The sequence below is a fragment of the Canis lupus genome, chromosome 34 (genome assembly GCF_003254725.2).
Source record: "Canis lupus dingo isolate Sandy chromosome 34, ASM325472v2, whole genome shotgun sequence".
Taxonomy (NCBI): Eukaryota; Metazoa; Chordata; class Mammalia; order Carnivora; family Canidae; genus Canis; species Canis lupus.
In genome coordinates, this window is record NC_064276.1 from 4,979,493 (window position 1) to 5,006,006 (window position 26,514).

At 43.6% G+C, this 26,514-nt stretch overlaps 1 protein-coding gene across 12 annotated transcripts in view; it reads left to right on the forward strand.

The window, feature by feature from the left end:
* Window positions 1-26,514, forward strand: part of SEMA5A (semaphorin 5A) — a 470,523-nt gene that overhangs the window by 386,381 nt on the left and 57,628 nt on the right. For all 12 annotated transcript variants that reach the window (XM_025451472.3, XM_025451477.3, XM_025451481.3 and 9 more), the window contains 3 exons: window positions 3,591-3,772; window positions 9,566-9,709; window positions 20,141-20,288. In XM_025451472.3, the coding sequence (XP_025307257.1) occupies window positions 3,591-3,772; window positions 9,566-9,709; window positions 20,141-20,288 (474 nt within the window). The remainder of the gene's footprint in view (window positions 1-3,590; window positions 3,773-9,565; window positions 9,710-20,140; window positions 20,289-26,514) is intronic.

The window sequence follows — 26,514 nt, forward strand, 5'->3', positions numbered from 1 at the left end:
GTAATAATTGTGTCCAGTAGTATAGCACCTGCCTAAACAGAATTGAATTCCCTGTGAGTAGGGTTTTAAGAAGGACCGGGTTCATCCTAGCGACGGGGAGGCAGCAGGGTTGGGGCTGATTCTGCTGCCCAGTCTGGGGAGGTGGTGCGCGAGCAGCTGTCTTACATGCTGGGCCTTCTGTTGATCTCAGGAGCACCAGGCACAGAGCCCTCACATAACAGAGAGAGTGTGTGCTCCTCTTATCTGGAGGAAAATCATTTCTGGGATTCTCTTCCAGTCTCCTCTTGAGTCCCATTGACCAGAATCAGGTCACACGTTGTTTCTTGGACCGGACACTGGCCCAGGTGGGTGGGGTTCCCATGATAGTCTTAGGCTAACTCCTGTTAAGTGCGTGGCTGGTGATGCTCACCCAGCCCTGCCATCTCCCCAGAATGGTGAGGAATAATTCCCAGGACGAACTCTAGACCCTGTGTATTCAAAGTGACTCTTTCATAAATACCCACCTACCCCGGCAGGTGTTCTTGCCCTTTGGGCTGAAGAAACAGATTTCCAGGTTCTCTCCAGGACTTGAGATTTATTTCAAGAGAGCATACGAATTGGACAGGAACCAGACAGTGGCTGTGATCCCTCCTCTCCACATCTGTCTGTCTCACCACCTGCCTGTTTCTCTCTCACACACTCTTGGTTTTCTACTTGTCTCTCTCCTTTTCTAACCATCCACTGATAAATTTAGCCTGCACGAAGTTTACTTGGCTGTGAGTTTGACTCATGACCACACAATCTAAATATGTTTCCATCATAAACGGCCCTCTTTCAACAATCTGGATAATTTCTGTTTCCATACGCTTTCATTTGTCATCATCACGATGTATTTCTCACAGTCTCACCAGTCTTCAGTCTCTCAGTGTTCTGTGCCGTGGGTTTCAGATTTCCTTTAAACCTCCTATTGCTAAAGAGATCCCAACAGTCGGAAGGCGCGTTTCCCTCCTATGTTAGGACGAAGGAACAGAGGCCCAGGGGGTTTGGAGAGAATCTTGTTTGCCCTACTCTGCCCTACTCTATCCCCAAACAGTCAGACCTTTTGAAAGTTTCTGGTTAATAGTGTGGGGATTCATAAACCTTCAGAAATCACGGCAGCGCCCCCTCCCTACCTTACCCCTCGTATCTCCACACAGAAGAGGCAAAGGGAAGGGACAAGATGTTTCACAGAGCCTCTTCTGATAGCGCTCTGTGCTGGGCGGTCCTCACCCCCTCCCCATCTACTCTGTGGCCCACAGGCCCCACCTGCCCCACATCTGGCTGCCTCCCACCTAGGCTCCCCTGTGGTCTTGGGTTTAGGCCACAGGAGGCATGGGCAAGAGTGGAGAGTCTGGGGTATTTCTTCCTTGCCCCCTCCAGCGTAGACTGCAGCTCTGTCAGGCTACCCTCCCCAGGCTCTGCCTCTGGCCCAGCTGCCATAACCTGTTCCCTGTCTCTGAAAGTCCTACAATTGTTACAAGTTTGGATTTAAAGGCACTTGGGGCTTTGTTAGCTTGAGTTCCATGTTCAGTCACAGTGAAGGCCACAGCTGGTCCTCCCTGCCCCAGAGCCCGATGGGCCAGAGGTGAGGGTGGATGGAAGATGGACTGGGAGCTCCCAAGTGGCAGGGCCTTTGCTGCTTGAAGGACACTTTTGTGTGAGGAATTAGTGGCTTGGCTGTCATGTGAGGCTCGGTTCTCCCAGAAAACACTGAAGACTCCAGGGAAAGTTAACTTCAGAGTGGGAGCCGCACTTTTATCCTGGCTGGACGGGGCGGTTACAGGGACCTTGGAAATAGGGATGTTTTCCTCTTGGGAGAAAGGTGCCTTTGTGTGTTCACTCTCTCTCTGGGTCGGGTCCAGAGAGTCACCTCCAATCCAGCGCCATTCCCTCCTCTTTGCTTCTTATGGAAAGAGCCAGGCATGGCAGGGGATTCTGGGTTTTCATCCACCTCAGGGGACATAAAAGGTTAGAGTATTGACAAGAAAGGGGGAGGGAGAGGGTCCCACTGTGGCAGCTGGAGGCGACCAAGCAGACAAGTCAGAGCAAGCGAACATGTTTCATGTGGCCTCTTTCCTTCCGTGTTTGGAGAAATGATGCAAGAAAAGTAAAGCTCCCCTGTGTTTTTCACCTGGTGCTGGTGTTTTTCTGAACTGATGAAGTACAGGGAGAGTTAGAAGCCTCAAAAGAATGAATTGCTTTGTCCATGGAGTCCTCTCTTGGGAGGATGATGGGTCTTTAAAAGTGTAAGGACCAGTTGGGGGTGGGAGTGGGAAGTTGGGTCAACAGGCAGCCGAGGGACAAGGGAAAGCATGCTATCATGTGCAGTCAGACCTCTTCGTTTGTCATGTTTTCTAGGAAACACCTAAGTCCCATATGCAATTTAGAAGGTGTGGCGTCTAGGCCTTCTGCCGGCCGTTGCCTTTTTGGGCAGGGTGACTGACAGCTCGGTTCCAGGAGCCTGGGGTGATGGGAATACCCTGTGACTTCTAAGCAGCTCTACTGTCAGATGTGACCTGGAGTCCTCCAGTCTCTCTGCCTGGTCCCGAACACCGTGTGCCTAGGCGAGGGCCAGCGCTGGCCCCTGGCGGCCTCCCCAGATCCTGCGTGTAGGCTGGGCCACACAGCCCCGCTCAGAACTCAGCCCTTGGTCCTGCACCAGCGTGAGGCATCAGATTCATGCCGGCCCTTCCTTGCCCACTTGCCAGCACTTGCAGGGTGGTTACGGTGTGGCTCTGGCCGGGGTGTGCCTAGCCATCAGTCCAGTTGCAGTTGTTTTAATAAGCTGTAAGTTAAATGTCAGTTTGCGGTGACATTTGAGCCAGGCTAGGTCTTAAATGCAACTATTTGAACTCTCAGTCTTTTTTTTTAAGGGATGTAAAGATGGAACAGAGTTGTACATCTGTGATTTTTCACTCTGGCTCTGCTTATTCTTTGGGTTTCTCAACATTAGTGGACAATTCTGGGATGACCTGATTGCCAAGCCATTAGCATTCTTCACTCCTGTCCCCCTCCCCCTCCCTCCTTTTCTTCCTCCTCCTCCTCCCCCATCCTCCTCTTCCTCCTGCATCCTCTTCCTCCTCTTCCTCTCCTTCCTCCTTCTCCTCTTCCTCCTTCTCCTCTTTCTCTTCTTCCTTCTCTTCCTCCCCATCTACCTCTTCCTCTTCCTTCCCACTTCCTCCTCTTCCTCCTCCTCCCCATCCTCCTCTTCCTCTTCCTTTTCCTCCTCCATCCTCCTCTTTCTCCTCCTCCCCCTCCTCCTCCCCAGTTCCTCTTCTTCCTCCTCCTCCTCCTCTTCCTCCCCTTCCTCTTTCTCCTCCTTCTCTTCCTCCTCCACCCACCTCTTCCTTTTCCTTTCCATCCTCCTCTTCCTCCTCCTCCCTCCTCCAGCACTCTCTCCACCAATGACCTCTGCTGCATTATGTTATCATGAAATACCTCCCCGTTCATCCCTCTTTAACTGTAACATTAAAACATTCTAAACGTGTTCTGATTGTGCTAGGAGAGGCTTTCAGTTTTTCTGTTTCCAGCCTTAACCCTTGCTGACATCCTCACTTGTATCCTCTTCCTAGATAAGGAATCTCACCGTGGACGGGCACTTCGGCGCGTGGTCTCCATGGACACCCTGCACGCACACCGATGGCAGCGCCGGGGGGTCCTGCCTGTGTCGCACCCGCACCTGTGACAGCCCGGCCCCCCAGTGCGGCGGCTGGCAATGTGAGGGCCCCCGCATGGAGATCGCCAACTGTTCAAGGTGTGTCCCCCCAACACTGGTGCAGCTCCGTGTGGACGTGCAGACTGTGGGGGGTGGAAGTCCTTCGTAGTGTCCTTCCCTTTTCAAGAGAAGGGTATCAAAAGACATACACTTACTACAGAACACATAAAAGTTATGTGATCTACAGAAGGAGATTTTAAATTATAAATTAGATTATAATTTATAATCTAAACCTGTGTAATATGTTCATTGCTAGATTAGGAAAAATATTTTTAATGGGCATACTGTTATTGACTTGTTTGAGGGAAACATCCATATCAATTAAAATCCTCTTCAGGAACATCTAGCCTAATAGTCCCTTCTGGTAGGACACGATACATTTGCTGTGAACTGACCTAACCCATGTGGCTCTTCACAGTGGTCCCTTTCCTTTGCCAACGTCAGTGACCCTAGTGTCTAGAAGCATGAGAGTGCTATCAACCCTCCACCCTGACTTTGCCATTAGGTGGTTCCTGAGAATTAAAGTGAGTCTGAAATCAGATTTGGCCACACCTTGACACAGCCGATTCTTACAAATGGAGTTCCAGTTCCCCATCCCTCGGGCCTGCTGACATGTATGCACATGGAGGTTCTCAGAAGGCAGATGTGATGCTTCTGGCAGCACCTCAGCCAACCCCTTAGTCAGACTGCTATCAAGGCAGACACTTCATGAAAGAGAGCCCCTAGCCCTGCACCCAGTCCCTGCACAGACAGAGGTACATGCATAGTGTATCAGCCCACCCAATCCTGACATCACTTAAGGCATCAAACAAAAATTATTCCTGCAGCACAGGTACTAAGTGCCCCCTCATGCAGATTCGGGAAGTGACATGCACTTGGCCTCCTTTGGAGTGTGAGCAGCAAGGTGGCATAGTTTTGACAGTCTCAGAAGCTATCCATAGAGTCAATATTCCCGAATATGATGTAAAGGACAGATCTGGGGTGGCTGCTAGATTTCACATGCCTGTGCATGACTTGGCACATGCACCATGTCTGTACCTGCACAGTACAAGTGTCCTGGGGCAGTGGTCCTCACAGCAACTTGCTCATCTGCCCCCTAAAAGAATATTGCTAAACTAGCTACCCCTCAAACACTTGTAGATTGGCATATATTTTTTTTTATCAAAAGTTTTAACAGTTGCAGAGAAATAATCTCTGTTACGTCACTATTTAAATGTGTAATGGAATCCAAATGCCTTAGTGATTTCATAGCTACCTGCCCATTTAAAAAATCAATCAGCAGGCTCTAATTTAACATTTAGAAAATGTATGTTTTTCCTTCTGTGAATTTCCTATTTCTATTCTCTTTCTCTCGTAGAATCTTATCCAAATATATTATGTTTCTATGTTTAAAAGTCTTATATTGATTACTATATCATACCTCTCTGTGACTACCACAATAGCAAATTATATGAATGGAATTGAAAAACCAAATCTTTATTTCTGATAACCATAGGCTTTACATTTTAAATATTTATTTTGAAAATTAGCTTACTATGAATATTAACATCATGAATGTTACACATTTTGACAATTTTTTGAAACTAAAATGTCAGATTTTATTGGAAATCCATTACTTCAGGCAATTGTTTTTAACTCCCAACTATTTTTCCTATTCAGGCATGAATGCAGCCTCTTGTCTGACTCGGGGAGGGCTTAGCATCAATTCCATTCTTACTAGTTACAAGCACTGACAAGTACGGCTCCCATAAGTAGATGGAAATATAAGATTACAGCATTTTCACTCACTTTTCTGAATTCTTTTGAAGTCATCTGCCAAAAGTATGGTAATCTAATAGCCAAAGATTGCTTTTATTGCTTCATATCAATTGATGACCTGTTTATGTTGGCGTTCAATTTTGTTGGAAGCAAAAAATTGCAACCCACCTTACCTGCAAGCCAACTTTTTTGCTCATTCAGTACTGACAGATACTTCCTCCGTTTGTGCAAAGCACATCGGAAAGCCTTTCAGAAGGCCAACCAGAGGATTACAAACTAAACCTGTTATTGTTTACTCATAGGCATCTCCTCTAACCCCATATACTCAGAAAGTGTCGAGAAATTCAAAATATTGCTAATTCAGTACATCCTGAAAATATATTTTTGGGTTTTTTTTTTAAGGTTTATTTATTTATTCGAGAGAGAGAGAAATAGAGGGAGCGGGAGAGAAGCAGACACCCCGCTGAGCAAAGAGCCTTTTAGGACCCTTAGATCGTGAAATCAAGAGTCAGGCGCTTAACTGATGGAGACACTCAGGCACCCCACAAATATATTTTTGATTAAATGCTTTTATCACATCACATCATTTAAATATGTTTTCTTACTACCCTAGAGCAGCAGATTGAAGTCATTCAATGTATGAAAGGAAATCCACAATATAAAGTAATTAGCTAAGCCAGACTTTCAAAGCAGGGCCATGTCAGCCTATCAGTCAGAAAGATTTGGTTTTATTTTATAATTAAAATGAACATTTGAATGTGCATCCACATGATACCCTGTCACTTCTGAATTCTAATTCTTGGGGAAGGAGGGGCAGAACCAGGTAGATAGGAAGAAGAGAGAGAAATACGTAGCCAAATAGGAAGGTAGAAGGTCCAGGGAAGGGAGAAATGATCTGTGCGTGGGCCTGAAAGACTGAACAGGGAGCCCCAGAGCTGGGACAGCCCTGGGTGGTGGTTCGATCCTCTCAGCTGCCAGTCCTAGCCACCGGCCCTCTGAGCAGCTGGAGAAACGAGGGCCTCGGTCCTTGGGGCCACGACAGGGCACGGCACCCATCCTATGGGCTTTGACAACTGGAGGCTAGAAGAAGCCCAGTCCTTAACAGAGTCCTGCTCTGCGCTGCAGCATGTCAGAACGCAGAACAACCCAGCTGGCTCAACATCCTGGTCCTGGTCCTGAGTAACCAGGAGAACAGTTCAGACAGGGATGCGCTGAGTTTCCTGTTTCCTCTGCTTCTTCTTCTGCTCTCCCTTGATTGTGTTACTACACTCCATGCTCCTGCTCCCCTGCCCCTGGCGTGTCATGACCACAGCAGCATCTTATATTTTAAAACAAGTATCAGGAAAACTTCTCAAATCAGTCTTCAAGCTCTCTCCACACTTGCTTGTTAATTTACAGTATTTTTTTTTTAAAGTATGGTCTTGTTTCCATGAGCCTGTTTAGCATGCAAAAACCATTCTGGGCAGGTCTTCTATGACATCCCTAACCCTGCAGATCAAATGGGGGATCCCACTCTGTGAGAGCGCAGTGTGCGAGGGCGCTTCCTCCCCAGGAGGAAAGGCCAATCAGAGTCTAGCCACCAACAATGCCAGGACCCGGACCTGCTGTGCCCCTGCTCCTCTTCTCAGGCCAGCCCGGGTCACTTCACAAGATTGAAAGGAGTACAGCAGGGCTCCACAGATTAGATTATTTGTGTGAAGGACGCCTGAGTGGCTCAGCGGCTGAGCGCCTGCCTTCAACCCAAGTCATGATCTTGGGGTCCCGGGATCGAATCCCACATCGGACTCCCCGCAGGGAGCCTGCTTCTCTCTCTGCCTGTGTCTCTCTCATGAAAAAATAAATAAAATCTTTAAAAGATTTGTGTGATTACAGAAAACAGAGGCATATCAGCTTTGCAGTCTGCACAGCATTCTTTTTATGAAACTGAGATGGTTGCCATCGAGGCATGGGAGAAACTTTATAAAAGTTACAGAACTGTTGCTATTTGAAGGTTGTGATCAGTGATGAATATTCTTTTTGATACTATTTATGGAAAAAAGGACAGTCAAGTGCATGACTGCAGCTTGTTTATTGATATGTCTTTGGCTTTGGTTCCTGTTGAAATGTCATCCTCTGAGCAGACCTGCAATATATTTAGTGGTTATTTTAAGATTAATAATTGAATAACTGAACCCATCTTAGTGATGCTTTAAATGCATAACTGGCCTGTTGTGGATTGGTTTAATCCTCGAAATGATTGGTATGCTGATACATGCTTACTTGGTGTTAGTTAACGGCCGCCAGCTACAGTGTCTGCTTCTAAGAGACATTACAAGCCTGCAAACCCAGGTCTGAAGAGTAGACACACACGTAGGTAATTGCACTCATGTAGTTCTAAACTTAATGTATTTCTGTTATTTATGCATACTTCCATTTACCCACTTCTCTCTCTACAACATGTTCCCTATATTGTAAATAGAATATATCACAAGATGTCATATTAAAAGGTTTAGGAAACTAAAAATTTCCAAACAATTTTGGAAGCAGTGTTCCCTGCAGTATCTAACAGTTTTGCCGACATATAAAGAAACTTTGAGAGTCAAAAGGTCATTTTATTCATGTTGAAATGGCTGTTTTTTAGAAAATTCAATGAATTTTTGATATCTTTTTTAAATTGTGTGGGATAACAGGGTATAAGATACTAGCTAATTACCTTTATGAGCAACTTGGGAGGATTTGTCATATTTTGTCATTCCTTGGTTGAATTACCTTAAAGCAGCTTTACGATAATATAATACATCAAAGTATCACTATGTATTTTAGTTATTTATATCATGAAGAAGTTTCAGAAAATAGAGAAATATGAAATATACTAAGAATTTTCTCAGAGGAATTTTCACTTGAAATTATTATAGAAATTATATATTCAAATTATTGTTTATACCTTGAGTTTCAATGGCACAGGTTCCACAACTACATATTTTTAAAGGAATGTATAAAGTAAAAATAAGAATGATTTTTTTCAGTTGATTTTTTTTTTTTGAGTGGAAATGAAAATCCTATGAGGACAACATATCTATAGAAACGCATATGTGATCAGAGAAGTATAAACATATTCCAATTGAAGTAGACTGTTCACATGGGAGTTTGGATGCTGAATTTAACAGATCTTTTGACAGTTAAAATCTTTAAAAATGCCTGCAATTTGTTTTTTAATATCAGGGACTCTACTAAGGGAGATACTTAAATTCTAAACATTCTGAATACAGACATTTTAATACAGGAAAAGTACAACATTAAACAACAACAAAAACTTCTATCAGTGGTGGTTCATTTTATAAAACACTTTAATACAAACTGTTTTTCATTTTAATTTTATGGTTTATATGCCTATCATATTATGTGTAGGATAACATAAATACAGTCATGTGCAATTTGTACTTTTTGTTTATATTCCATATCTTCGTCAAATTCTAAGAAAATAGCCAAGAATCTGAATTCATAGTACCCTTCCTTCATTTTTATTGAAGTTTGTTTTAAAACTTTGGACATTACGATGCTCTTTATCAGTAGGAATGCTATCAGAATTACTGATCTTTGTTGATATTACTAGATTTTAAAAGTAAGCATTATAGGTAGTTTTGGATGATATTTTGTTCAGATGTGCCCTTTTTATACATCAGAAATGATATAGTACAAATCAAATAGAAGATAAACTCCAGAGGTTCAGGGCATATCTAATTCCTTTTCAACAGAATAAACTTATTCTTCATTACACTTATTCTTCATTAATTTAACATTTTCATAACGAAAATGTTTTAGTAGTTTCTCTAGCCCATTTTAAATTATGTATAGTGCACTTTAAGCATTAGTCTCAAAGGTCCTACCTTGACTCTAAAATCAGATACCGAGGAGAAGGATCTCACGGGACTGGATGTGTCCAGTCCTGTCCTATGGCTCCTCTTCCCCGTCCCTTCCCAGCCTGGGATCCAACAGTCCACATGGGGGACGCGTGGAGGAATTTGGAGGTGGGCGCACACGGCGGGAGATGCTGAGCTAGTTTGACTCTGTGACGCCACTGCTTCCTCTCCCCAGGAATGGAGGCTGGACACCCTGGACCTCGTGGTCTCCCTGCAGCACCACCTGTGGGATCGGCTTCCAGGTGCGCCAGCGATCCTGCAGCAACCCCACTCCGCGGCACGGGGGCCGGGTGTGCGTGGGCCAGAACCGCGAGGAGAGGTAGGCGCCGCTCTGCCCCCAGCACTGCCATCCTCACGCTTCCTGCCATTCCAGCGCGGCCGCGTTTCTCTGCGGTTTCAGTTTGGGATGTAGCTTAGCTTATCTGTGGCATCCCTTTCTGTCGAGCCAAAGCGTCCTGTTCTTCTCCTGACATCCTCTACTTTTGATCCAAGCCTCATGTCGACAAGCATCACTGTGCCAGCGTCCGCCGTGCCTGCATGGTTGGCTCGCTGAGCAGTTCCCAGGGGAGCAGAGGTGCAGGGACAGGGGGCACCTCTGTGCTGGGCTCCCTGGGGACGCAGAAAGTGAGTCTGCTGGAGGAAAAGTGTTCGTGTTAGAATTCAACCAGACCCAGTCTCAAACCCTGCGGTTCCAGGTAGGACCTAAGGCGGCCTTGGGTCCAGATGGTAGTCGGATGAAGTAGTTTCCCATCAGAACTAACTCCAGCAGCTGGAGCAAGGTGAGAACATATTCAGGGTCAGGGTGCATTTATAAGGACACCCTCTTCTCTTAGCCCAGATGCTCGGGGAGGCCGCCGCGGAACACAGACGGCGCCGTGTTCCGTGTGTGCTGTAAGCTTTCGGTTCCTCGTGGGGATGTTTCAGTTCAGCTTGCATTGAACAGTTTGTTGCTTTTTCTAGAATCAAACATTTGGCTTTGGCTTCATAAAATCTACAGTTGTGACGGTTGGCTCTTTCCTGCATATGTAAAGTACATTCTAGTTTATGACTGTTGGGAGAAAATCCAAGTAGGTGAATTTCACACCACCCAGGATTTCTATTTTTTCCCACTTATATAAATGTATTGACCCATGTGAAACAAAATGGCTTTTGATGCCTTTTAATTAAAATGTAGTAAGGATTGTATCTGTCATATGGGTTCAGTAAGAGCCTCTTAGAAAACTACTGTATGCAGCTCTTTGCTATGTGATCAATATTTATATAGACAAAACCAACAGGTTTACTGTACAGGTCCTTCCCTGCTAGGTATTTATTACAAACTCAAAACAACCGGGGAGAATCGTGCCTTTCTTTCTTCACTGTGATCCTAAATTGCCAATTAGGATGTCATTCCTTTTGACTCAGAAGAAAAGGAAAGATAATTTTTACGAAGCAAGGATGGTCGTTTTTGAAGTGGTCCCCTGAGACATCTATCATTTCCAATCCAATACCAGTTGATAAGTGGGAAAGCTGGTTATGAGCGAATTGTCTCCCTGCTATTTCTAAACCTTGTAAGATTTAAAATTGATTGGAAGTTTTAAAATGCCTTACATTGTCACATAATACAGCTCTTTCAGGCAGAGTCACCTTCATCAGTGTGAAGTTGCCCTAGGATCCCAGCAACTCTGCAAATGTAGCACCCGTTAGCCCCTTTCCTAGGCTGAGTGCACAGGAAGGAAGTTGCTGTTTAACTCCATGGCTAACAGATATGTACATTCTGTATGCACTTGTGATGGTAAAGCTACGTCTTCAGGGAAAAATCAGGATGGCTAGCATGTTTGGGGGATTTACACTTAAAATGTTCCCTTTTTATGTAAAAAAAAAAAAAAGAAAACAGGCTTATTTGGGCAAGATAAATATTTTGTTAGTGGAGGAATATTTGAATATATATAATAAATGGGTGGATGGTAGGAACAGAAACTCTATAAGATTTTTATAAAATTGAAGCTTCCCTATTGAACAGCCTTTCTAGATTAACAGGCTATCAAGAGATTAATAAAACTTAGAAAAAACAGTACAGAATACCTGTTTCTTGGTCTTCACAAGCAAATAGTTCTGAGATTTCTTTGTTGTGTTACATGGGAGGTGTCTCTGCCTGCACAGTATAAGGGAACACCATCCCCTAGACATATTTGAGAACTAAACTCAAGATTCCAGGAGACTCTGGTCTCCATAGGAGGGCACAGAAGGACAATGACAAGACATATACACAGTAATACCATTGTACCTGCTGCTCTAAATACCATCAGCCCTAAAGAACTCCCAAGTGGCCCCAAGTGAATAGATTGATTCCCCCAGAAAAGTCCCTAAGTTAAGGCCGGGATTATAGTTAGTGACTTCGTTTGGATCAAAATGTCCAGGATGGAGTGATTCAATGGTAGTTTTATGGCAATAAAAATCTCAAAAGTATTCACACCATTTTTTCTGACATACTGGATTTAAAAAAATAATCTAACTTATCTTGTACACTTACTTTAGAGGGTGTGGACAGTTTTTCTGTTCTAAAAGGTACCGGAAAATGATGTTCTTGAGTACCAAGAACCAAGTGGAAGTACTGATTCCCAAAGAGGCCACTAACAAGGATGAAGCAGTGGACCTCTGTGTCAATACTATCAAAATGCAAGTGTCATTATCTGTATTAGTTTTCTCTTCGTATGTAACCATAGTTGCAAAAAATTAGTGGCTTAAAAAGGCACACATTTATTATTTCACAGTCCTAGTGGATGAAGAGTTTCAGTATGACTACTTGGGTTCTCCGCTCACCCAGAGCTGCAGTCTCATCTGGGCATCAACTGGGGATAGACCTATTTGTAAGATCACATGGTTGTTGTCAGCATTTAGTCCCTGGGGGATTGTCAAATTAAGAATCTCAGTTTCCTGCCAAGTGAGCTATTCTGACATGGTCACTTTCTTCCTCAAATCTGGCAAGGAAGAAAGTCTCCTCATGGGATGGGCAGTATGGTTTTATATAGTGCAGTTGCAAATTGACATGCCATCACCTGGCTATATTCTATTGGTTAGAAGTCACAGACCCTGACTTCACTTAAGAGAAGACATTACACAGGACATGAATACAAGCAGGCAAGGATCACTGGGGTCACCTTGCAATATCTGCCACAGTCAATGACATGTCCCTCAGTCATTCATGTCCTTTCCATATGCAAAACGTATTTCACCTATTCCCAAGGCCCCCAAAAGTTTCATACCATTAAATCATCTCCCCAAATTCCAGAACCTTACCATTTCAATCAGGCTCAGATATGAATGAGGCTTTCTGGGTGTCATCCCTCTCATCCTTTCAGCCTCTAAAATCAAAGCAAGGTATCTACCACCAATACACCCAACTTGTGGTGGTGGGACAGGCAATGGGTAACAGCTATTGACATTTCTGTTCAAAAGAGCGGGGGGCAGGGTTGGAAAGTATAGAGGAATCACTGCTCCATGGAAATTCTGAAATCTAGCCAGACAAGTGTTGGGAGTTGCTCGATTAAGTTTCAAGGCCTATGCATAATTCTGCATGGTTCTTGGCTCTGCCTTCTAGGCTCTCATTGCTGCTTCCTGATTCATCTTTTCTTTTTCATGAAAGCATGTGCTTGCAGCCGGGTAGTTTTATCAAACTGTTTCCTGCCAGTAGGATTCTGAATTCCAGCAGTCTCATTCCATTTGTATTTTCTCTGTACGGTGCAAGCTGGTATTTTTGCTGAAATAAACTTTATGGGTCTTTTGTGGATTTCCTTAAGGTTTACTCTAGTAAACAAATCCACACCCACAGACCTTTTTTGAGATAGCTCTCTCTAGCCAGGGATCCTCCTGATGGTGCGGGACCCCACCCTGTGGCTTGCTTGTGATTGAGACCATCTGTGAGGCACACCCTTGCTCCTGACCTCTGGAGAGCACCCTTTGTGTAACTGAAGCTACTCTGATCCTTTGGTCTTTCTGAGGTTTTAGCAAGAGGTTATACCCTCACGCCTCCAGCGTTTTCCTCCATGCCAGCCATTCCTGACAGTACTCAGAAGCTATTTATCGATTTGAGCATATTTGCCATCAGTAGAGACTCAGAATTTCCAAAACTATTCCATCCTGGTCCCTCCTGTTTGTTATTCCTTCCCACAATTTTTTTTTCCTTTCCTCATACATTTTAGCATAAGCAGCAAGAAGAAACCAGGCTGCACCTCCAACACTCTGTGTGGAAATTTTCTTGGCAGCGTAACTCACTTCACACTGACGTGTTCCGCTTTCCATAGAACCGTAGAGACAGCCTGGAAGCTCTCTGCTGTGTCACAATGTTCTCCCTTACCCCAGTTTCCAATCCTGGGCTCCTCTTTTCTTTTTCATTTTGATGGTGGTAAAATATATTTACCAGGGCAACCCCGGTGGCTCAGCGGTTTAGCGCTGCCTTCAGCCCAGGGCCTGATCCTGGAGACCCAGGATCAAGTCCCACGTCAGGCTCCCTGCACAGAGCCTGCTTCTCCCTCTGCCTGTGTCTCTGCCTCTCTCTCTCTCTCTCTCTCTCTCTCTCTCTGTCATGAATAAATGAATAAAATCTTTAAAAATATATATTTTATTTAACATAAAATTCACCATTTAGCCATGTTTAAGTGTTTGATTCAGTGGCATTAATTACCTTTACTGTATTGTATAACTATAAAACATTACCTATTTCCAACCATCACCCCAAACCTGTAAACATTAAGCAGTGATTCCCCATTTTTTCCCTCCTCCCAGCCCCTGGTAACCTCTAATCTATGTTCCTTCTCTATAAATTTGCCTATTTGAGATATTCATATAGATAGAATCACGGGATATTGGCATCCTTGTGTCTTGCTGATTCCATGTAGCATAATGTTTTCAAGGCTCATCCGTGCTGGACCATGTGTTAGAGCTTCATTCCTCTTCATAGGCTGAATACTACTCAACCGTATGGCTTTCTCATGTTGTATTTATCTCTTTAGCCATCAGTTGACAGGTGGGTTATTTCCACCTTTTGGTCCTTGTGAATAGTGCTACAGTGAACACTAGCATATGAGTGTCTGTTCAAGTCCCTGTGTGAGTTCTTTGTGTAACTGACAGTGCTCAGTGTATAAACCTGACAGTGTATGAACCTAGAAGTAGAATTTCTGGGTCATATGGCAATTCAGTGTTTCATTTTCTGGGGAGCTGCCAAATGGTTCAACACAGTGGCTTCAGCATTGTACACTCCCACCAACAGTGTGTCGGGGTTCAAGTTTCTCCACAACCTCGCCAGTGCTTGTTTGTTTCTTCCTTTCTTTCCTTTTTTCTTGCCATCCAGCAGGTATAAAGTAATTATCTCATTGTGGTTTTGATTTGCACTTCTGTAAGGACTAATGATGTTGAGCATCTTCTCCTGTGCCTACTGGCCACTTGTCTACATTTTTGGAAATGTCTGTTCAAGTCCTTTGCCCATTTGCTTATTGAGTTGGTTTTGTCATGAAGTTTTAGTGCTTATTCTATTTCCTTCTAAAGCCTCACTGGCAGCATCCTCAAAGTCTCTCTACTACGATCCTCAAACTTCTTGCTTCTACCCATTACCTGGTCCCAAAGTCATGTTCACATGTCTAGGATTTTCTGCAGTCGCACTGCACGTTAAGGCGCCAAAATCTTTTTCAGGAGACATTACATAACACTGTTACCTCTGACTCAGGGCCTGAAGCACTTCGTGTTTATTGGCTCACAGGTTCTGTGGGTTTGTAGCTGGGACACAGTTGACCTGGGTCCTTTGCTTCTGGATCTTACGAGGCTGCCACACACCGTAGACCATGGCTGGGGTCTCATCTGAGGCTGACGGGAGGTGTGCTTCCCACATCACATGGTTGTCAGCAGCATTCCGCTCCCCAGGTGCTATCAGACTAAGTCTCTGAGCCAGAAGTTCCCTCAATCCCTCACCACCTAGGCCATTCAGGTCTGACTGCTTCATTCCTCAAAGCGGTGGCATGGGGAGATGGGGGAGAGTTTGCTAAAAAAATGCATATTGCAGTCTTGTGTAGATTTAATCATGGAAATGATATCCTGTCATTTTTGCCATATTCCCTTGGTTAGGAGCAAATCACGGGTCCTTCCCACCTCCTGCTCCCCACCACACACACACAAGGTGTGACGTCCAGAAGGGGGGACCACAGGGACCACATTAGAGTCTGCCCCCACTGCATTATCAAAGTTAAGAGGCCCAGAACCAGTAGGGACTTTACTATGTGATTTTTATTATTTGATTTCTTTTATCATATGATTTTTTATTATATTTTTCTCTGTCTCTCTGGAGTGTGTTTGCTTATTAGCAAGCTAAAGTACTGCTCCTTTGCAAACCATTCCTTTCTCCTCCTGGGTTCTCCTAGCTCTCTCCTGGGGTAAAAATTAATAGTGTGGGGGACTTATTGTAGGTACAGTTTCTCTGGTGCCACAGAGATTTGATTATTTCAATATGGCCCAGGAAAGGGATGGTCGCTTGAGCCAATCCAGGAGCAGAGGCTCAGACAGGGCACTGACTAGTTCAGGCTGACAGACACTGCAGTGAGAAACTAGCACGGACCAAACCAGAGCAAAACGCAGCTTGTAGCATGAAGAGATATGACCACCTCACACCAGTGAGAATGGGGAAAATTAACAAGGCAGGAAACCGCAAATGTTGGAGAGGGTGCGGAGAAAAGGGAACCCTCTTACACTGTTGGTGGGAATGTGAACTGGTGCAGCCACTCTGGAAAACTGTGTGGAGGTTCCTCAAAGAGTTAAAAATAGACCTGCCCTACGACCCAGCAATTGCACTGTTGGGGATTTACCCCAAAGATACAGATGCAATGAAACGCCAGGACACCTGCACCCCGATGTTTCTAGCAGCAATGTCCACAGTAGCCAAACTGTGGAAGGAGCCTCGGTGTCCATCGAAAGATCAATGGATAAAGAAGATGTGGTCTATGTATACAATGGAATATTCCTCAGCCATTAGAAAGGACAAATACCCACCATTTGCTTCGATATGGATGGAACTGGAGGGTATTATGCTGAGTGAAGTAAGTCAATCGGAGAAGGACAAACATTATATGGTCTCATTCATTTGGGGAATATAAATAATAGTGAAAGGGAATAGAGGGAAAGGGAGAAGAAATGTGTGGGAAATATCAGAAAGGGAGACAGAACATAAAGACTCCTAACTCTGGGAAATGAACTAGGGGTGGTGGAAGGGGAGGAGGGCGGGGGGGTGGGGGTGAATGGGTGATGGGCACTGAGGGGGGCACTTGACGGGATGAGCACTGGGTGTTATTCTGTATGTTGGCAAATTGAACACCAATAAAAAATAAATTTATTATAAAAAAAAAGATATGACCAGAAATGATACAGTGTTGAGAATCTAGTTCACATTGGGTTATGAAAGGCAGTTCTTTTCACAGAGACTAATTTGTGGAAAAATTGATAATTTATGGAGAAATATTGCTGGGTTATTAATTCACTTTTAAATGCAAAATGAGAATGAGCAGTCAAGGGCAAAATTAAAATCTTAATTTTTAATGCATCATGAAATGCATCTGTGACTTTCAGTGCTTTAAGATACTAGAGATCCAGGAAAGCCTAAAAAACTTCAAGAATGTTCAGCTGTTATTGGGCAAAAGCTAGCTGTGTATAGAGGGCTAGAGAGATGAAGAACCACTGGCCGGTCCATTGTATAGATATTTTATCCATAAATTAATAAAAGTCTTGGAACAAGCAGAGTTGCCAAGGTATCTAACTTCTAGTCCCCATTGTCGTCTGTGACCAGGAAAGACACTGGAGACTCAGTGGGTAGTTTAAGAAGATGCACTTCTGTCGGGAGCACATGCTGGTTGGAGTGAGGGACCTGGGGGTCAGAAGGACCCTGCTTCCTTGAAATTGCAGAGAATCCTGTGTTTGAGGATTGTAAAGGAAGGGCTCTGCCTCTGGGCCAACTTTCCTGAGGTGGATTTGTGAGTGAAAACCCAGACGTAAAGGGGGCATTGCTGGCTAGCCTAGCAATTTCTTTCCTTTCCGACCTGCCTTGCAGAGGGTGACAGAGTCACATATCTTGGTTGAAGCTCTTTTCCCAGGACTGCTGTAACAAGAGAAAGAGCGAAAAATGGAAGGCGCATGTGGATAGCTTTAAAATGCAGTCAAATTTATTGACCCTGGTTGCAAGTTCTGTGCTACATGCAGTTTTCAGGCTCTCCTGCAGTAGGACGTCAGCTCTGCTAACAGAGTGATTTCTGACGTGGCCTGCCATAGGTAAATATGAGAAAGTATTTATGTTCTAGGATGTATTTTGCTATGGGAAGATGGTAGCTGCCTTGCTGTGCTTTTTATTAAAAGTGTTTTATAAGTATATTTAGCAAGATTTTCCTTTATCCTCCCTATTCTTCTATTGCTTGTTTTTGTTTCTGAAAGCTAAAATGAGGATAAAGAGTCCTGGCGGTCCATACATTTTACATGTTGGCCAATCGGCCCAGCGGGAGGTGGCCTCCTACCCCTCAATCTATCACAGTGAGAGAAGTTATATGTGGATATTTTGAATCAAAATCTGAGAGTTCTAAAAAAAAAAAAAAAAAAAAAAATCTGAGAGTTCTGATGTTCTGTGTTTTCTTTCCTCCCAAACATGTTCTTGAATGGCACCTCCCTTTTTGGATGCTCCATGTGCTGACACATATGTTACTAATCCCTGGGTAGGCAGGATGTTTTCCTTATTGCAGTTGTGCCTGTTGGCACATGCTTCCTGAGATCAAATGTTTTTCATCTGTTGTATCCTCAATCTTGTTTTGGCTCTCCTACCTAGAAGCCACACTCTCTTAATTAGCAAACCCCTTCCCTTTCTCACCTACACATACGCATGTCCATCGCCCTGAACTCTTGAGAGCCAGAGCCCTGGGAGGCTGTGTATGACCTGGAAGAGCAAGGTTATATGTTTCTCTTCCTTAAAAGTTGAGAAGATGAAAGAGCGAGGACTATTTGGTTCCGCTGACTACTCATCTATGTGAACATTTAGAGAAATGAAATGTGCCCTATGGTTCTTGCCTTTGAGGCTTCTTCTGCTATGACACATCAGCTGTCTCCCCCCCAGAATTACACGTGCCTCCCTCCTTCCCACAAAGGAGAGGCTGACATATGACTCTACTGTTCATCTTTATGTGTTTCTCTGCACTCACACAGATGCCCCATCTTCGCCCCACTGCACCAAGCCCAAGCCCAAGTGTGTTACTTTCCATCGTGTTTGTCCAGCTTGGAACACCTCTCCCTGGCACTGTTGCAATCCAGACTCTCCTGGTTGGCATTTGCTCCTTCTGCTCTTCCTGCTGGTGGAGTCTTTGGAAACTGGACCTCACATTGACACAGGGAGTGCTCCTGATATTTCAGGGAGCTCCGGGCCACCAGTGGGAATGAGACAGCAACCCCTGGAGACCAGTCTTCACTTTCCAACCTGGATGGTACAATTTTGTTTCCTCAAATGACTTGTTCTGGTTTCTGGAAACCAGCTACCATTTGTCCTTACTTCCTACTCATTAATAGTATTTTCTGTTCTGGGCTTGTGTCCATTTCCCTGTATTCATCTTAGGTTGTAAACACCTGTCATATGGAAACACGTTTGGAATGCCCTTTGCATAATGCCCTGCAGGATTTAGCGTTTATTAAAACGGTGGCATTACGGGTGACTTAACATAGCCTTGCAGATGAGAGTCTCTGCCTCGTGTCTGGATACAGATGGGGTGGGGAGAGACATGTTAGAAAAAGTCCTGCATGCTTCTGTCCTCTAGAAGCTAAATTTCTGTTTAGTAGATGGAGAACTGAATTTAAATAGTGCTTTAAATTGCCAGATATGTTTCACGAAGTTTGACCATGGTCAGAACAATCTCTTCCTCCCTAGAGGCTGTAACCTGTAGAATGCCAGGCTGCTTCCTTCTTGCTTTTTGTTTGTTCATTTGTTTCTCTCACTTGGCTTCATTTCGCTTATAGTATTAAAAACTGGGGAGAAATTTAACTCATTTAAGGCCAGAGAAGGCCTTGTATAGTTGGCTAATAATTGACAATATGAACATATATGTAGAAGGACAGGGTGTATGAATAGGACCAGTGTTTGTAAATAGTTATTCAAGTTGTCAAGGATAACTGGTGGTCTTTTAGAATTAAGGTTGTGTGACATCACTTTGAGAGGTTACAAATACATTTAAAAATACAATAACCTAAGGAAACATGAGGCTTCCTGCTATAATCAAGCTTTAACTTTTCTTTACTTTATATTAATAGGATTGTGAGCCTTATTTGATTCAAGAATGAGAATTGAATTCCAAAGACACTTTTGCTGCCTTTGTGTCCATAACCTACTTTATCTTTCAGTGTTTGTGTTTAGAAGATAAATGCCCTACCTAGCTATTCTCTGTGTGGTCTCATTTTTGAGTGTCTATTTGAAGGGTTCTGTTTTGTTTGTTTCTTCTCTAATTGGCTGCACAGGAAGCTCCATCCTGCATTGTGAGTTGAGCATCTTCTTCATTGTCTCCTGTGCATCTCACTGTCTGTGCGCACACAGCATGGCCAGTACCCCACCTGCCCCCATGACTGTGCAAACCACTCCGCACACAAAAAGCCCCTCCACATGGAGCATGCCCATGTATTCAACATCTGGTGCAGGGAAGGACCGTGGAAAGGTCTGTGGCTTCATGTTGCCCTGAACAGTTTCCTTTTCCTCTTGATTTCCCCATCACAGATACTGCAATGAGCATTTGCTGTGCCCCCCGCACATGTTCTGGACGGGCTGGGGTCCTTGGGAACGGTGCACAGCCCAGTGTGGCGGTGGCATTCAAGCTCGCCGCAGGACCTGTGAGAATGGACCTGACTGCGCGGGCTGTAATGTGGTGAGTATGGACCTCTTCATTCTCAGCCCATGACCTAGAGCTGGGAGTCTCAAGCCAGCACATCCTGGGTACTCTGCACACACTTGATATACTGCAAGCATTAGGTGTTCTACAAACACTACATGCTTTGTAAACATGACATGTCTAGACACTGGATGCTCTGTATACAGTAGATGCTCTGCAAACATGAAATGCTCTGTAAAGTGACATTTGACAAGATGCTCTGCATGTGCTATGTGCTGTAAATCATGTAAGTTTCTCTAGTTAATGAGAATATTTGGAGGAAATACTGGAAATTCATAGTAGCTTGGAGGCTTCTTGAATTAAATATTCACTTATGGGATAAACTGCCCCCGGAGTTCCCAGTTCTGATTTCTAAGCTATGACAGAAGCTTCAATGTGCTTACCTCTGGTCACTGTATTCGGTTTGGGAGAATGGCATAAGGTCTCCACACTGAACCATACGAAGGTATAGAAAGCAGAAGAAACCTGAGACACTCTGAGGATCGAGAAACTTTATGGGGCTGTCGTCAGAGCACACTGGTGCCCAAGTCAGAGCGAATAAAGGACAACTTAGAGTTTTGTTTTTCTTCTGCCTTCACAGGTCATATTTCTTTTAACACTCTAAATCCTTACAAAAAATTCCACTTGTGCAAGCACCATTCCAAAGGCTGCTGCTGCTCTTCCTGTGGTACCTGTAATGATGACTTAGTACTGAGGGCTGCTGGGCCTCTGCCTCGGCCAGCTCCCCCAGGGCTGGCGGCATAGCGTGCACGCAGTGGGTGAGCATGTCCTGGGGGAGAAGCTCAGCATGAGAAGGTCTAGCTTGGCATTCTTCCTCGCCGGTCTTTCCAGTCATTCTTTGCATCGTTTTCATAACCGTGGTCCATGAGGCTGAGCAATGTTTTTGTGCTGCAGTAACGCTTGTTTTTGTGAAATGCAAAAACCACACACTCCTGAGAGCCTTGGAAAATTCAGAGAGGAAGAAGGCATGGGCATTTTTGTCAGAGATGCCCAATGCAAGGAGATTTCTGTTACTGGGATTTGCAATTAGATTCCTTCCCCTTCACCTGGCAAATATTGCCATAGCTTTAATAGAAGCTATAACTGATTATAGAAGCACTTGTTTCTGGGTTGGCCTGCACTGAATTATGGCCATGAAGAATCTTAGTGCCAGTTTAGAATGATATTTATTGATATTTCAGATGCTGAAACATAAAATTATTTGTTAAAATGAGCAAGGTAATTCCATGAACACTCACTTGTTCTAGGAAGATGGTTTAAATGGGTAGCTTCATTTTCTGCTGAAATACATCATTTCCTATTTCTGGTAGATCAGCATCAGGGACCGGGATCCCCACTCACATATGAAGGTTTGTCTCATCAGCTGGGAAGGTGCAGGGAGGATGACCTGGGTTGATCTTGCACTTTAGTTTCTAAAACTTTTCAATACAAATAACTCAGAAAACATTTCAGGTCATTCATTTTCAATAATTAGGTCATTGAAATGAATGAAAATGAAAAACATTTCAGGTCATTGACTTCAATAATTAGGTTTAAATACAGTTTAATGAAAAAAAGAATTATATTAAGGAATCCCCTGTATAGTCACTGGAGTGTGTGTGTGTGTTACATCTGATTATAAATGTAAAAACCAAATGTCTTCCTAAAGTGTTAATGTATTTATTGCTTTGTGTCCAAATTTACAGAATTATGGTTTATGAAACAAATACAGCATCACTTCTCCAATCCAGAAAAATGTCATGCCTGTCTCCAATGAGCCTAATGTCAGTTCTTAGGTATTTTAATTTAGGGTGGTTTTTTTGTTTGTTTTTTCTTCGTGGTCATGTACTTCCAAGAAGGTATCACTGTGGTACAGTCGTGCAGTCTGCTCTTTTATGATAGAGGCACAACGTTGATTTTTCTTCTCATGTAGCTTTTCCCACTTATTCCAGTTCCTGTCTCTCCGAAGACACTAATGCCAGCTCATGCCAACTGAGCAACATGAGAAGGATAAAGGAGGGGCTTGGCTTTGTTGGATTACTGAGAAAATGTATCCCATCCATTAAATCCCTAAGTTTATTTAAAAATGACAGTTACTTAAAGTAACATGTTGATTGTCGGATTCTTGCTACAGTTTTTTGTTTTTTTTTTTAAGATTTAATTTATTTATTCATGGGGTGGGAGGCACAGACACAGGCAGAGAGAGAAGCAGGCTCCATGCAGGGAGCCTGACGTGGGACTCGATCCCCGGTCTCCAGGACCACACCCTGGGCTGAAGGTGGCGCTAAACCACTGAGCCACCTGGGCTGCCTCTTGCTACAGTTTTTAAGTCTTGAACCTCAAACTATGTTCATTTTTTACGGAGGTCTTCTATACAATAATAGCTGTTAAGCATAGGTAACATTTTGATTTTGGAGTCATGAAGTTGATTATACACTTGCCAATATCTAATATGGGTGATGAGTCAGGTGGCATTTCTGAATCTTGGTCTCCTCCTCCAAGAAGGGGACAACAGTCCCTTCCTCCCAGGGTAGCTGTGAATGTCAAAGCTGGTGATGCCTGAGGTTCTGGCACTTTCCTCACCCTTGTTTCTGTTTGTTTTTCCTGGACTACAGCTGCTTCACCAAGCTCAAACTTACTGAACATGACAGTATGCTAATGAAGCATTATTTACACAGTAAAAGACGGGTCTGTGGAAACGATGACTCAAATTTCCTGAGTACTATAGCAATTTATAGAAAAAGAGTTGATTTCAAGTTCCAAGTATTAACAAGTTATAAAAGACTTGAGGATCTTCTCTTGCTCCACCATGTTAAAACCGAAATACTGCGAAAAGATTTCCCAAGTATCATCTGTGAAATTCATATATCCTTATCTTTGAATAAATCTCCAAGCCTTTATTTAAATCTCAATAAGAACTTGAGTGCAGACAAGGTAAGGGCCCTCTTGGACAGCTATGAGCTTTTTCCTCAAAACCCTGCTCTTAAAATTTCCAAATGTTCACATTTCTTCAAGATCTCCATTTTCAGTTCTTTTGGGTAAACATGCAGAAATGGGCTTGCTGGATCATATGGTAGTTCCATTTTTAACTTTTTGAGGAACTTCCATACTGTTTTCCATAGCAGCTGCCCATTTCTCATTCCCACCAACAGGGTGCCAGGGTTCCAATCCCTTCACATCTGAAAGAATCGAAATCAGGATCTTGATGAGATTTCTGCACTCCTGTGTTCAATGCAGCACTATTCACAATAGCCAAATGTGACTATCTCGATGTCCATTGACAGATGAGTGGATAAAGAAAATGTGCACATACGATCAAATACTATTCAGCCGTTTACAAGGAACACGTTGCTCAGCATGTAACACGTAGATGAATCTTGAGGACATCATGCTACGTGCACTTAAGTAGACACAGATAGAGTCTATCAAATTCATAGACTCAAAGAGGAGAATGGTGGTGGAATCAAAGGGCCCCTTAGGGGCTGAGCAGGGAGGGAAATGGGGAGTTCCTGATCAATGAGCACAAAGTTTCAGTTAAGCGAGATGAGCAAGTTCTAGAGATATGCTCTGCATCGTTGTACCTGCATCGTTGCACTTAAAAGTTTTGGGGGGTAGGGGCACCTGGGTGGCTCAGTGGTTGAGCATCTGCCTTTGGCTCAAGCCATGATCCCAGGGTCCTGGGATCGAGTCCCATATCGGGTTCCCCACAGGGAGCCTGCTTCTTCCTCTGCCTGTGTCTCTGCCTCTCTCTGTGTGTCTCTCATGAATAAATAAATAAAATCCTTAAAAGAAAAAAGTTTAGGGGGTAGACTTCATGTTAAATGTTCTTACTACAGTAAAATAAAATAAAATCAAATAATAAAAACATAAAGTTCAGGGGGAAAAGGTCCAAGTGTTGAAGGCGTGGTGGCTGTAGAGCCTTCAGTCGTATGGGGAGCTGATTGACAGACTCAGAGTGGAGACCTGGATCTTGTGCAGCCACTTAATTGTGTGAACGTGGGGCCCACCCAGTCCCGGACCTCTGTCTTCCTCCGCATGATCTGAGGCAAAGCCAGCCGGTGTTCAAGCTCCCAGGGCCCTCAAATCACTGAGTCTGTGATCCTGGTATCTCATCTGTGGACCTTGGGGTTACATATGTCCAGCTGACTAGGGGACCACTTCCAGCAGGTGTCCCTCCCCAGGGCCTGAGTCCTCTGATAAGTTTAGAATGAGACAATTGATGACACATCAGGACATTTAAGGGACAGACATTTCCTCTCCACATTCAAGTAAGCCTCTTTAGAACCAAAGGAGTGTCTGGGCTTCTCTGAACCTCAGTGTTCCTCCATGATATCCCTGCACAAATGTGACCTCACAGAGCAGTGAGGGGAGTGGAGGGGTAGAGTGGTGGGGCCTCTGAGTCACCAGGACGCTGCCCGTGCTATGCCACGGCATAAACACCCAGCGGTTTGGGTGATTACATGTAATCTCACCCAGAGTAAATGTTGCTCAGTGACAAATGTAACACAGGCATTCATAAAATAGGAATTCCCGTCATCATCATATTGGCAGCCATTGTACAGTTTCTGTGGGAAAATATTCTGTTCTTGAATAATATAACAACAGCAACAGCTACCATTTTATATTTTATTATATTTTAGATCATCTTTATATTAAGTACTAATACATGAATATTATCGATATTCTATGTTAATATAATATTATTTTACACTAATTGTATCTGGCATGGTTACCTTTCTTTTTTTAATGAATATAATCCACTTTAATCTTTTTAAGACAGAAAATACATGCAAGCATGGGGGGGGTTGGGGAAGAGAGAATCTTGTGCAGGCTTCATGCTCACTGCAGAGCCTGATGTAGGGCTCGATCTCACGACCCTGAGATCATGACCTGAGCCGAAATTGAAGTTGGATGCTTAACCAACTGAACCACCCAGATGCCCTGGTTGTCTTTCATTTCTAATTTGCTTTGATACTACCTAGTAACCATAGTGATAATTATTATATCAAGTCTTACAAATGGTAACTTACTGGGTAACATCAAATGAATTATTGAATGAAATTATAATTAAACATACTGCAATTATTATTATTTAAACCTGTTATGGTAGACAGAAATCTTGTATTACATAATAAAATGCTCATAGTAACCCTGAATGGCAGTGGAGAGAAATAAAGATATTTAATGCATAGCCACCAAGAGCCAGGAGCATTCTGTTTGTCTTTGGTTCTGTGACCACAGCTCTGTGAATGTGACTTTACTAATGTTTATGGGTGAGGGAGGTGAGACAGCGGAGGGAGGTAACCTGCCTAAGGGTACTGAGCTGGTAGGCAGAGAAGCGGGGCCCCCGGAGAAGTTGTCACCAGTATGGTCCCTTGTCCTTCCCATCCCACCTGTGAGAAATAAGCTGAGGGGTGACAGTTTTCCTGCCAGGATTTGAGCATACATCACATCAGTGCCCTGACAATCAAAGTGATAATTATTTAATTTAAAATAATTAGCCAGATCATTTTAGAATAGCCATTTTGGGGTGAATGATTGTTGGCCTATTTTCATTTCCTGTTTAACCTTTTCTGGAGAATAACTAGTAACCATAGTGATAATTGTTAAATGGAGTCCTGAAAATCCTAACTTACTGCACAATGTCTAATGACATGCTGAAATGGAATTATAACGAAGCATACCGTAGTTGTTATGTAGGTGTGTTATGATAGAATGGCATTCTGTGCTACATAAGACAACAGTGAACTTTTATTGAGCACCTACTACATGCCATAAATTACACCAAAAGCAATTAAAATGTATTATGTGTATTCTCCCTTGTACTCCTGCTGGCAGTTTTCATTAGTACCTCACGTGGAGATAGAAAACTCAGCTTGAGAAAGATTAATGAACCTGTCCAGTAGCAAGTGGCGAGTGGGTGTTGGGGCCAGCATTTTGAGCACTGGCTCACTGGCACACACAGAAGTAAATGACACGACCCCCTTTGCCTAATTTCTCTGCTGGATGCCCAGTAGTAAATGATAAGACTTTATTTCCTTTTTCATTTTATCTAGTACAAAGTATATCTGAAAAGAAAGAGGGCCTCTTGTCCTTCTGTATACTTCTGTGTTCATGAGCACCCTTGATTTTCAGAAGCCTGTGCCCATGTTTTCAGCTAACCACAAGAGTGCCAGTGGGAGATTTTCATGACCGTGGAAATTAACTGAAGACAAATGCATAA